Source organism: Hordeum vulgare, chromosome 3H (genome assembly GCF_904849725.1).
Source record: "Hordeum vulgare subsp. vulgare chromosome 3H, MorexV3_pseudomolecules_assembly, whole genome shotgun sequence".
Taxonomy (NCBI): domain Eukaryota; kingdom Viridiplantae; phylum Streptophyta; class Magnoliopsida; order Poales; family Poaceae; genus Hordeum; species Hordeum vulgare.
In genome coordinates this window covers 604,838,226-604,851,523 of record NC_058520.1, presented here as the reverse complement: position 1 = coordinate 604,851,523, position 13,298 = coordinate 604,838,226, and the positions used below count along the sequence as shown (strand labels likewise).

Below are 13,298 nucleotides of genomic sequence, written 5' to 3'. Positions count from 1 at the left end.
TTATATACAAGTAAATATGTAAGTCATACAAATCAAAATTTGTTTTGGTAAATAAAAACAATAGGCTCACCAAGGTTGTGTCGGTGACGGGGCGATCGACGGCGGTGAGGAAGGGGACAAGGCGCGCGACACTAAGAAAAACCACAAATCATAATTAAATTTGAGCTCAAATTGCATATGTATACATAACAAATGATGAACTCTCTCTAGCTTAGGCATTTCATCAAACACCTAGCTAGCACAACAAAAATGAAATGAGCAAGAAAACGAGCAAAACTTGCAATGCCGGAAGAGGGAATGTTGATGCTAACCGAAGGACCGATGGGTGCCAACAATCTTGACAAATGGTGGAGAAAAATGGGGATGGATTAGAGCTCCCAAGAGGAAGGAGAGAGCAAAAATGGAGTTGAGCTCGAGCTAGAAAAAAGGGGTGGAATATAGGGTGCTCAGGGAGGAAGGAGAGGAGGGCTTTAGGACCGGTTTGTGTCAAAAACCGGTGCTAAAGGGTCTGACAGCGGGGCCTTGCAGTTGCTGCAAAAATGAGAAAACCTTTAGAACCGGTTTGTGATACAAACCGGTTCTAAAGGGTCTGTCCACTGGGCCCCCCTCCCTGCAGCAAACGGTCCAAAAACCTTTAGGACCGGTTTGTGTTACAAACCGGTCCTAAAGGCCTTCCGGCCATTTGCTGCAGGGAGGGGGCCCAGCGGACAGACCCTTTAGAACCGGTTTATATCCAATCCGGGTCAAATGTTGTTGGCTCAATGCCCTGTTTTCTACTAGTGCATACTTATGGCCAGGCTAACATCCGGTCTAGTGCACAGCATCGCATACATGATAGAACCTATGGCCGAAGCATAGGGGACGGAGCGCATATGCTCTCTATCTTCATCAGTTGCTGGGCACTGAGTCTTACTCAATCTCGTACCTTGTAACACTGGCAAGAACCCTTTCTTGGACTGTTCCATTTTGAACCTCTTCAAAACTTTATCAAGGTATGTGCTTTGTGAAAGTCCTATCAGGCGTTTTGATCTATCCCTATAGATCTTAATGCCTAGAATGTAAGCAGCTTCTCCTAGGTCCTTCATAGAGAAACTTTTATTCAAGTAACCTTTTATGCTCTCCAAAAGCTCTACGTTGTTTCCAATCAGTAATATGTCATCCACATACAATATTAGAAACGCCACAGAGCTCCCACTCACTTTCTTGTAAATACAAGATTCTCCAACCACTTGTATAAACCCAAATGCTTTCATCACCTCATCAAAGCGTTTGTTCCAACTCCGAGATGCTTGCACCAGTCCATAAATGGATCGTTGGAGCTTGCACACTTTGTCAGCATTTTAGGATCGACAAAACCTTCGGGTTGCATCATATACAACTCTTCCTTAAGGAAACCGTTAAGGAACGCCGTTTTGACATCCATCTGCCAGATTTCATAATCGAAAAATGCAGCTATTGCTAACATGATTCTGACGGACTTAAGCATCGCTACGGGTGAGAAGGTCTCATCGTAGTCAACTCCTGGAACTTGCGAAAAACCCTTTGCCACAAGTCAAGCTTTATAAACGGTCACATTACCGTCAGCGTCCGTCTTCTTCTTAAAGATCCATTTGTTCTGAATAGCCTTGTGGCCCTCAGGCAGTATCTCCAAAGTCCACACTTTGTTCTCATACATGGATCCTATCTCGGATTTCATGGCTTCTAGCCATTTGTTGGAATCTGGGCCCACCATTGCTTCTTCATAATTTGCAGGTTCATTGTTGTCTAACAACATGATTGACAAGACGGGATTACCGTACCACTCTGGAGCAGCGCGTGATCTCGTCGACCTGCGTGGTTCAACAGAAACTTGAACTGGAGTTTCATGATCATCATCATTAACTTCCTCCTCAACTGGCGTCGCAACGACAGAGGTTTCCCCTTGCCCCGCGCCACCATCCAGAGGGATGAGAGGTTCGACAACCTCGTCAAGTTCTATCTTCCTCCCACTCAATTCTCTCGAGAGAAACTCCTTCTCGAGAAAAGTTCCGTTCTTAGCAACAAACACTTTGCCCTCGGATTTGAGATAGAAGGTGTACCCAACTGTCTCTTTTGGGTAACCTATGAAGACGCATTTTTCCGCTTTGGGTTCCAGCTTTTCAGGCTGAAGCTTTTTGACGTAAGCATCACATCCCCAAACTTTAAGAAACGACAACTTTGGCCTTTTGCCACACCACAGTTCGTATGGTGTCGTCTCAACGGATTTTGATGGTGCCCTATTTAAAGTGAATGCAGCTTTTTCTAATGCATAACCCCAAAATGATAACGACAAATCAGTAAGAGACATCATAGATCGCACCATCTCTAACAAAGTACGATTACGTCGTTCGGACACACCATTACGCTGTGGTGTTCCAGGCGGTGTTAACTGCGAAACAATTCCACATTGTCTTAAGTGAGCACCAAACTCGAAACTCAGATATTCACCCCCACGATCAGACCGTAGGAACTTGATCTTCTTGTTACGATGATTTTCCACTTCACTCTGAAATTGCTTGAACTTTTCAAACGTTTCAGACTTGTGCTTCATCAAGTAGACATAACCATATCTACTTAAATCGTCAGTGAAGGTGAGGAAATAACGATATCCGACGCGCGCCTCTACGCTCATTGGACCACACACATCGGTATGTATGATTTCCAACAAGTCACTTGCACGCTCCATTGTTCCGGAGAACGGAGTTTTAGTCATCTTGCCCATGAGGCATGGTTCGCACGTGTCAAGTGAATCGAAGTCAAGTGACTCCAAAAGTCCATCAGCATGGAGTTTCTTCATGCGCTTTACACCAATATGACCTAAACGGCAGTGCCACAAAAATATGGCGCTATCATTGTTTACTCTAACTCTTTTGGTCTCAATGTTATGTATATGCGTATCGCTATCAAGATTCAATATGAACAATCCTCTCACATTCGGTGCATGACCATAAAAGATGTTACTCATAGAAATAGAACAACCATTATTCTCAGACTTAAAAGAGTAACCGTCTCGCAATAAACAAGATCCAGATATAATGTTCATGCTCAACGCAGGCACTAAGTAACAATGATTTAAGTTCATCACTAATCCCGATGGTAGCTGAAGTGACACTGTGCCGACGGCGATTGCATCAACCTTGGAACCATTTCCTACGCGCATCGTCACTTCGTCTTTCGCCAGCCTTCGCCTATTCCGCAGTTCCTGCTTCGAGTTGCAAATATGAGCAACAGAACCAGTATCAAATACCCAGGCATTACTACGAGAGCTAGTTAAGTACACATCAATAACATGTATATCAAATATACCTGATTTTTCTTTGCCCGCCTTCTTATCTGCCAGATACTTGGGGCAATTGCGCTTCCAGTGATCCATACCCTTGCAATAGAAGCACTCTGTTTCAGGCTTAGGTCCAGCCTTGGGTTTCTTCGGCGGATTGGCAACAGGCTTGCCGCTCTTCTTCGAATTGCCCTTCTTGCCTTTGCCGTTTCTCTTGAAACTAGTGGTCTTGCTCACCATCAACACTTGATGCTCTTTACGGAGTTCAGACTCTGCGACTTTCAGCATCGCAAACAACTCGTCGGGAGACTTGTTCATCCCTTGCATGTTGTAGTTCAACACAAAGCCTTTATAGCTTGGCGGCAGTGATTGAAGGATTCTGTCAGTGATAGCTTCTTGCGGGAGTTCAATCCCCAGTTCAGCTAGACGGTTTGAGTACCCAGACATTTTGAGCACATGTTCACTGACAGACGAGTTTTCCTCCATCTTGCAAGCATAGAATTTATCGGAGGTCTCATACCTCTCGATCCGGGCGTTCTTCTGAAAGATAAACTTCAACTCCTGGAACATCTCAAATGCTCCATGACGCTCAAAGCGACGTTGAAGTCCCGGTTCTAAGCCATACAAGACTGCACATTGAACTATTGAGTAGTCCTCCTTACGTGCTAACCAAGCGTTCTTAACATCCTGATCAGCCGTAGCGGGTGGTTCATCTCCTAGCGCAGTATTAAGGACATAGTCCTTCTTCCCAGCTTGTAAGATTAGCTTAAGATTACGAGCCCAGTCTACAAAGTTGCTTCCATCATCTTTCAACTTAGCTTTCTCTAGGAACGTATTAAAATTCAGGATGACACTTGCGTGAGCCATGATCTACAACACAAATATATTCAAAGTGGACTTAGACTATGTTCAAGATAATTAGAGTTCAACTTAATCAAATTATATGCTAAACTCCCACTCAAAAAGTACATCTCTCTAGTCATTTGAGTGGTTCATGATCCACTTACACTATCCCAAGTCCGATCATCACGTGAGTTGAGTATAGTTTCAGTGGTAAGCATCCCTATGGTAATCATATCAACTATATGATTCATGATCGACCTTTCGGTCTCATGTGTTCCGAGGCCATGTCTGCACATGCTAGGCTCGTCAAGCTTAACCCGAGTGTTCCGCGTGCGCAACTGTTTTGCACCCGTTGTATGTGAACGTTGAGTCTATCACACCCGATCATCACGTGGTGTCTCGAAACGACGAACTGTAGCAACGGTGCACAGTCGGGGAGAACACAATTTCGTCTTGAAATTTTAGTGAGAGATCACCTCATAATTCTACCGTCGTTCTAAGCAAAATAAGGTGCATAAAAGGATTAACATCACATGCAATTCATAAGTGACATGATATGGCCATCATCACGTGCTTCTTGATCTCCATCACCAAAGCACCGGCACGATCTTCTTGTCACCGGCGCCACACCATGATCATCCATCAACGTGTTGCCATCGTGGTTGTCGTGCTACTTATGCTATTACTACTAAAGCTACATCCTAGCAAAATAGTAAACGCATCTGCAAGCACATATGTTAGTATAAAGACAACCCTATGGCTCCTGCCGGTTGCCGTACCATCGACGTGCAAGTCGATATTTCTATTACAACATGATCATCTCATACATCCAATATATCACATCACATCGTTGGCCATATCACATCACAATCATACCCTGCAAAAACAAGTTAGACGTCCTCTAATTTTGTTGTTGCATGTTTTACGTGGTGACCAAGGGTATCTAGTAGGATCGCATCTTACTTACGCAAACACCACAACGGAGATATATGAGTTGCTATTTAACCTCATCCAAGGACCTCCTCGGTCAAATCCGATTCAACTAAAGTTGGAGAAACCGTCACTTGCCAGTCATCTTTGAGCAAAGGGGGGTGCTCGTAACGATGAAACCAGTCTCTCGTAAGCGTACGAGTAATGTCGGTCCAAGCCGCTTCAATCCAACAATACCGCGGAATCAAGAAAAGACTAAGGAGGGCAGCAAAACGCACATCACCGCCCACAAAGCCTTTTGTGTTCTACTCGAGAAGACATCTACGCATGAACCTAGCTCATGATGCCACTGTTGGGGAACGTCGCATGGGAAACAAAAATTTTCCTACGCGCACGAAGACCTATCATGGTGATGTCCATCTACGAGAGGGGATGAGTGATCTACGTACCCTTGTAGATCGTACAGCAGAAGCGTTAGAGAACGCGGTTGATGTAGTGGAACGTCCTCACGTCCCTCGATCCGCCCCGCGAACAATCCCGCGATCAGTCCCACGATCTAGTACCGAACGGACGGCACCTCCGCGTTCAGCACACGTACAGCTCGACGATGATCTCGGCCTTCTTGATCCAGCAAGAGAGGCGGAGAGGTAGAAGAGTTCTCCGGCAGCGTGACGACGCTCCGGAGGTTGGTGATGATCTTGTCTCAGCAGGGCTCCGCCCGAGCTCCGCAGAAACGCGATCTAGAGGAAAAACTATGGAGGTATATAGTCGGGCAGCCGTGAGAAAGTTGTCTCAAATCTGCCCTAAAAGCTCCATATATATAGGAGGAGGGAGGGGGACCTTGCCTTGGGGTCCAAGGGACGCTCAAGGGGTTGGCCGAGCCAAGGGGGGGAGGACTCCCCCCCCCAAACCGAGTTGGACTTGGTTTGGTGGGAGGAGTCCCCCTCCCTTCCCACTTCCTCCCCCTTTTTTTTTTCTTTTCCTTTGATTTCTTTTTCTTGGCGCATAGGCCCACTTGGGGCTGTCCCACCAGCCCACTAAGGTCTGGTGTGTCTCCCCAAAGCCTATGGGCTTCCCCGGGGTGGGTTGCCCCCCCCCCCCGGTGAACTCCCGGAACCCATTCGTCATTCCCGGTACATTCCCGGTAACTCCGAAAACCTTCCGGTAATCAAATGAGGTCATCCTATATATCAATCTTCGTTTCCGGACCATTCCGGAAACCCTCGTGACGTCCGTGATCTCATCCGGGACTCCGTACAATATTCGGTAACCAACCGTATAACTCAAATACGCATAAAACAACGTCGAACCTTAAGTGTGCAGACCCTGCGGGTTCGAGAACTATGTAGACATGACCCGAGAGACTCCTCGGTCAATATCCAATAGCGGGACCTGGATGCCCATATTGGATCCTACATATTCTACGAAGATCTTATCGTTTGAACCTCAGTGCCAAGGATTCGTATAATCCCGTATGTCATTCCCTTTGCCCTTCGGTATGTTACTTGCCCGAGATTCGATCGTCGGTATCCGCATACCTATTTCAATCTCGTTTACCGACAAGTCTCTTTACTCGTTCTGTAATACAAGATCCCGCAACTTACACTAAGTTACATTGCTTGCAAGGCTTGTGTGTGATGTTGTATTACCGAGTGGGCCCCGAGATACCTCTCCGTCATACGGAGTGACAAATCCCAGTCTTGATCCATACTAACTCAACTAACACCTTCGGAGATACCTGTAGAGCATCTTTATAGTCACCCAGTTACGTTGCGACGTTTGATACACACAAAGCATTCCTCCGGTGTCAGTGAGTTATATGATCTCATGGTCATAGGAATAAATACTTGACACGCAGAAAACAGTAGCAACAAAATGACACGATCAACATGCTACGTCTATTAGTTTGGGTCTAGTCCATCACGTGATTCTCCCAATGACGTGATCCAGTTATCAAGCAACAACACCTTGTTCATAATCAGAAGACACTGACTATCATCGATCAACTGGCTAGCCAACTAGAGGCATGCTAGGGACGGTGTTTTGTCTATGTATCCACACATGTAAATGAGTCTTCATTCAATACAATTATAGCATGGATAATAAACTATTATCTTGATACAGGAATTATAATAATAACTATACATTTATTATTGCCTCTAGGGCATAATTCCAACACCTAAGGCCCACCAGATGGTGCGCCACCCCCTCCTCCCCCCTCTGGCCGCCGCACCTCCCATCTGGGGGGCTGTCGCACCCCCTAGGGTGGGAACCCTAGGGGTGGCACCCCCTCTCCCCTCCCCCTATATATCGGGCACTTTTGGCCATTGAGATACACGGTTTTTCCCTCTCTCTCGGCGCAGCCCTGCTCTTCTTCCTCCTCCTCTCTGCCGGTGCTTGGCGAAGCCCTGTCGGGAGACCTCGTCTCTCCATCGACACCACGCTGTCGTGCTGCTGGAGTTCTTCCCCAACCTCTCCCTCCTCCTTGCTGGATCAAGGTGCGGGAGACGTCATCGGGCTGCACGTGTGTTGAACGCGGAGGTGTCGTAGTTCGGCACTAGATCGGAATCGCTGCGAGTACGACTCCATCAACCGCGTTCTAGCAACGCTTCCGCTTAGCGATCTTCAAAGGTATGAAGATGCTCTTACCCCTCTCTCGTTGCTGGTCTCTCCATAGGAAGATCTGAATATGCGTAGGAAAATTTTGAATTTATGCTACGTTACCCAACAATGGCATCCGAGCTAGGTTTCTATGCGTAGATTCTATGCACGAGTAGAACACAAAAGTTGTGGGCGATGATTTGTCAATTTGCTTGCCGCTACTAGTCTTATTCTTTTCCGGCGGTATTGTGGGATGAAGCGGCCCGGACCGACTTTACACGTACGCTTACGTGAGACTGGTTCCACCGACAGACATGCACACCATGCATAAAGGTGGCTAGCGGGTGTCTGTCTCTCCTACTCTAGTCGGATTGGATTTGATGAAAAGGGTCCTTATGAAGGGTAAATAGCTTTGGCATATCATCGTTGTGGCTGTCACGTAGGTAAGAAGGCGTTCTTGCTAGAAACCCAAATCAGCCACGTAAAACTTGCAACAACAATTAGAGGACGTCTAACTTGTTTTTGCAGGGTTTGACATGTGATGTGATATGGCCAAAGTTGTGATGTTGCATGTATGATGTATGAGATGATCATGTTATTGTAATAGGTTTCACGACTTGCATGTCGATGAGTATGACAACCGGCAGGAGCCATAGGAGTTGTCTTATTTTATCGTATGAGATGCAACGCCATGTGCTTACTACTTTTACTTCATTGCTAACGGTTAGCTATAATAGTAGTGATAGTAGTAGTTGGCGTGACGACTTCACGGAGACACGATGATGGAGATCATGATGATGGAGATCATGGTGTCACGCCAGTGACGATGATGATCATGCGATGCCTGAAGATGAAGTTCGAAAGAGCAAAGATGATAATGGCCATATCATGTCACTATATGATTGCATTGTGATGTTTATCATGTTTTACATCTTATTGCTTAGAACGACGGTAGCATAATAAGATGATCCCTCTTAAAATTTCGAGAACGTATTCCCCTAAGTGTGCACCGTTGCGAAGGTTCGTTGTCTCGAAGCACCACGTGATGATCGGGTGTGATAGATTGTAACGTTCGCATACAACGGGTGTAAGCCAGATTTACACACGCGAAACACCTAGGTTGACTCGACGAGCTTAGCATGTACAGACATGACCTCGAATACAAGAGACCGAAAGGTCGAACATGAGTCGTATGGTTGAATACGACCAGCATGGAGTTGCTCACCATGGTGACTAGTCCGTCTCACGTGATGATCGGACACGGGTTAGTCAACATGGATCATGTATCACTTAGATGACTAGAGGGATGTCGATTTAAGTGGGAGTTCATACTTAATTTGATTAAATGAACTTAATTGTCATGAACTTAGTCTAAAAGTTGTCTTTATAAATATTGTAGATGTCCAACGTCAACCTCAATTTCAACGCATTCCTAGAGAAAAACAAGCTGAAAGATGATGGTAGCAACTATGCGGACTGGGTTCGCAACTTGAAGCTCATCCTTGAAGCAGCTAAAAAGGCTTATGTCCTTGATGAGCCGCTAGGTGACCCTCCCGCTCCCGCAGCAGCCCAGGACATTCTGAACGTCTGGCAAACGCGGAGTGATGACTACTCTCTGGTCAGGTGTGGCATGTTATACAGTTTAGAAACGGGGCTCCAAAGGCGTTTTGAGCAACACGGGGCATATGAGATGTTCCAGGAGCTGAAGCTAGTTTTTCAAGCTCATGCCCGTGTTGAGAGATATGAAGTCTCCGACAAGTTCTTCAGCTGTAAGATGGAGGAGAACAGTTCTGTCAGTGAGCACATACTCAAAATGTCTGGGTTACACGGTCGTCTGACTTCACTTGGAGTCAAACTTCCGGATGATGCTATAATTGACAGAATCCTCCAGTCTCTCCCACCAAGCTACAAAGGCTTTGTGCTTAACTACAACATGCAAGGGATGAACAAGACCATTCTCGAATTGTACTCGATGCTCAAGTCTGCAGAAGTAGAAATCAAGAAAGAGCATCAAGTGTTGATGGTCAACAAGACCACTAGTTTCAAGAAAGGCAAGGGTAAGAAGAACTTCAAGAAAGACGGCAAAGCCGTTGCCGCACCCGGTAAGCCAGATGCCGGGAAGAAGAAAAAGGACGGACCCAAGCCTGAGACTGAGTGCTTCTATTGCAAGGGAAAGGGTCACTGGAAGCGGAACTGCCCCAAATACTTAGCGGACAAGAAGGCCGGCAACGTTAAAGGTATATGTGATATACATGTTATTGATGTGTACCTTACCAGTGCTCGTAGTAGCTCCTGGGTATTTGATACCGGTGCTGTTGCTCACATTTGCAACTCAAAGCAGGAACTGCGGAATAAGCGGAGACTGGCCAAGGACGAGGTGACGATGCGCGTCGGGAATGGTTCAAAGGTCGATGTGATCGCCGTCGGCACGCTACCTCTACATCTACCATCGGGATTAGTTTTAAACCTTAATAATTGTTATTTAGTACCAGCTTTAAGCATGAACATTGTATCAGGGTCTTGCTTAATGCGAGACGGCTACTCATTTAAGTCAGAGAATAATGGTTGTTCTATTTATATGAGTGATATGTTTTATGGTCATGCTCCGCTGGTGAATGGTTTATTCTTGATGAATCTCGATCGTGATGTTACACATATTCATAGTGTGAGTACCAAAAGATGCAAAGTTGATAATGATAGTCCCACATACTTGTGGCACTGCCGCCTTGGTCATATCGGCGTTAAGCGCATGAAGAAGCTCCATACTGATGGACTATTAGAGTCTCTTGACTTTGAATCATTTGACACATGCGAACCGTGCCTCATGGGCAAGATGACTAAGACTCCATTCTCAGGAATAATGGAGAGAGCAACCGACTTATTGGAAATAATACGTACTGATGTGTGTGGTCCAATGAACGTTGAAGCTCGCGGTGGTTATCGTTATGTTCTCACTCTCACCGATGATTTGAGTAGGTATGGGTATATCTACTTGATGAAGCACAAATCTGAGACGTTTGAAAGGTTCAAGGAATTTCAGAGTGAGGTTGAGAATCAACGTGACAGAAAAATTAAATGTCTACGATCTGATCGTGGAGGAGAATATTTGAGTCACGAGTTTGGCACACACCTAAGGAAGTGTGGAATCGTTTCACAACTGACACCGCCTGGCACACCGCAGCGCAACGGAGTGTCTGAACGTCGTAATCGCACTTTATTAGATATGATACGATCTATGATGTCTCTCACCGACTTACTGCTATCATTTTGGGGATACGCATTAGAAACTGCAGCATTCACTTTAAATAGGGCACGGTCTAAATCCGTTGAGACGACACCGTATGAACTGTGGTTTGGCAAGAAACCTAAGTTGTCGTTTCTTAAAGTTTGGGGCTGCGATGCTTATGTGAAGAAACTTCAACCAGAAAAGATAGAACCCAAAGCGGAGAAATGCGTATTCATAGGATACCCTAAGGAAACTATTGGGTATACCTTCTATCTTGGATCCGAAGGTAAAACCTTTGTTGCCAAGAACGGATCCTTTCTAGAGAAAGAGTTTCTCTCGAAAGAAGTAAGTGGGAGGAAGGTAGAACTTGATGAGGTAATTACACCCCCTCTCGAACAGGAAAGTAGCGCAGCGCGGGAAGTTGTTCCTGTGACGCCTACACCGACTGAAGAGGAAGTTAATGATGATGATCATGAAGCTTCGGATCAAGTTACTACTGAACCGCGAAGGTCCACAAGGGCACGCTCCGCACCAGAGTGGTACGGCAACCTTGTGATGGAAATCATGTTGTTAGACAACGGTGAACCTTCGAACTATGAAGAAGCAATGGCGGGCCCGGATTCCAACAAATGGCTTGAGGCTATGAAATCCGAGATAGGATCCATGTATGAGAACAAAGTATGGACTTTGGTGGACTTGCCCGATGACCGGCGAGCCATAGAAAATAAATGGATCTTCAAGAAGAAGACTGATGCAAACGGTAATGTAACCGTTTACAAAGCTCGACTTGTCGCAAAGGGTTTTCGACAAATTCAAGGAGTTGACTACGAAGAGACTTTCTCTCCCGTAGCGAAGCTGAAATCAGTTCGAATCATGTTAGCAATTGCCGCCTTTTATGATTATGAAATTTGGCAAATGGACGTCAAAACAGCGTTCCTTAACGGGAACCTTAAGGAAGAGTTGTATATGATGCAACCAGAAGGTTTTGTCGACCCTAAGGGTGCTAACAAAGTGTGCAAGCTCCAGCGCTCCATCTATGGGCTGGTGCAAGCATCTCGGAGTTGGAACATTCGCTTTAATGAGGTGATTAAAGCGTTTGGGTTCATACAGGTTTACGGAGAAGCCTATCTGTACAAGAAAGTGAGTGGGAGCTCTGTAGCCTTCCTCATACTGTATGTCGATGACATATTATTGATGGGGAATAATATAGAGATGTTGGAAAGCATAAAGGCCTATTTGAACAAGAGTTTTTCAATGAAGGACCTTGGAGAAGCTGCATACATATTAGGCATCAAGATCTATAGAGATAGATCGAGACGCCTCATAGGTCTTTCGCAAAGTATATACCTTGACAAGATATTGAAGAAGTTCAATATGGAAAATTCAAAGAAAGGGTTCTTGCCAGTTTTGCAAGGTATGAGATTGAGTAAGACTCAGTCGCCGACCACGGCAACAGATAGAGAGAAGATGAGTTCTGTCCCCTACGCTTCAGCCGTGGGCTCTCTAATGTATGCCATGCTGTGTACCAGACCTGATATAAACCTTGCCATAAGTTTGGTAGGGAGGTACCAAAGTGATCCCGGTACGGAACACCGGACAGCGGTCAAGAATATCCTTAAGTACCTGAAAAGGACTAAGGAAATGTTTCTCGTTTATGGAGGTGACGAAGAGCTCGTCGTAAAGGGTTACGTCGACGCTAGCTTCGGCATAGATCCGGATGACTCTAAGTCACAGACCGGATACGTATATGTGTTGAATGGTGGGGCAGTGAGCTGGTGCAGCAGCAAGCAAGAAGTCGTGGCAGCATCTACATGTGAAGCGGAGTACATAGCTGCTTCAGAAGCGGCTCATGAAGGAATTTGGATGAAGGAGCTCATCACCGACCTTGGAGTGGTTCCAAGCGCGTCGGGTCCTATGACACTCTTCTGTGATAACACTGGAGCCATTGCCATAGCCAAGGAGCCCAGGTTTCACCGGAAGACGAAGCACATCAAGCGCCGCTACAACTCCATCCAGGACCATGTCCAGAGTGGAGTGATAGATATTTGTAAAGTACACACGGATCTGAATATTGCAGACCCGTTGACTAAACCTCTTCCACGAGTAAAACATGATCAACACCATAATGCTATGGATGTTCGATACATCACAATGTAACTAGATTATTGACTCTAGTGCAAGTGGGAGACTGTTGGAAATATGCCCTAGAGGCAATAATAAAATGGTTATTATCATATTTCCTTGTTCATGTTAATCGTCTATTGTTCATGCTATAATTGTATTAACAGGAAACAGTAATACATGTGTGAATAAATAGATCACAATGTGTCCCTAGCAAGCCTCTAGTTGGCTAGCTCGTTAGTCAATAGATGATCATGGTTTCCTGATCATGGGCATTAGATG

The 13,298-nt window shown here is 45.6% G+C and overlaps 1 protein-coding gene across 2 annotated transcripts in view; it reads right to left on the bottom strand.

Annotated features, from left to right (window-relative positions):
* Positions 1–13,298, bottom strand: part of LOC123445590 (polyubiquitin 11-like) — an 85,921-nt gene that overhangs the window by 36,130 nt on the left and 36,493 nt on the right. For both annotated transcript variants that reach the window (XM_045122598.1, XM_045122599.1), the window contains exon 2: positions 9,219–9,225. In XM_045122598.1, the coding sequence (XP_044978533.1) occupies positions 9,219–9,225 (7 nt within the window). The remainder of the gene's footprint in view (positions 1–9,218; positions 9,226–13,298) is intronic.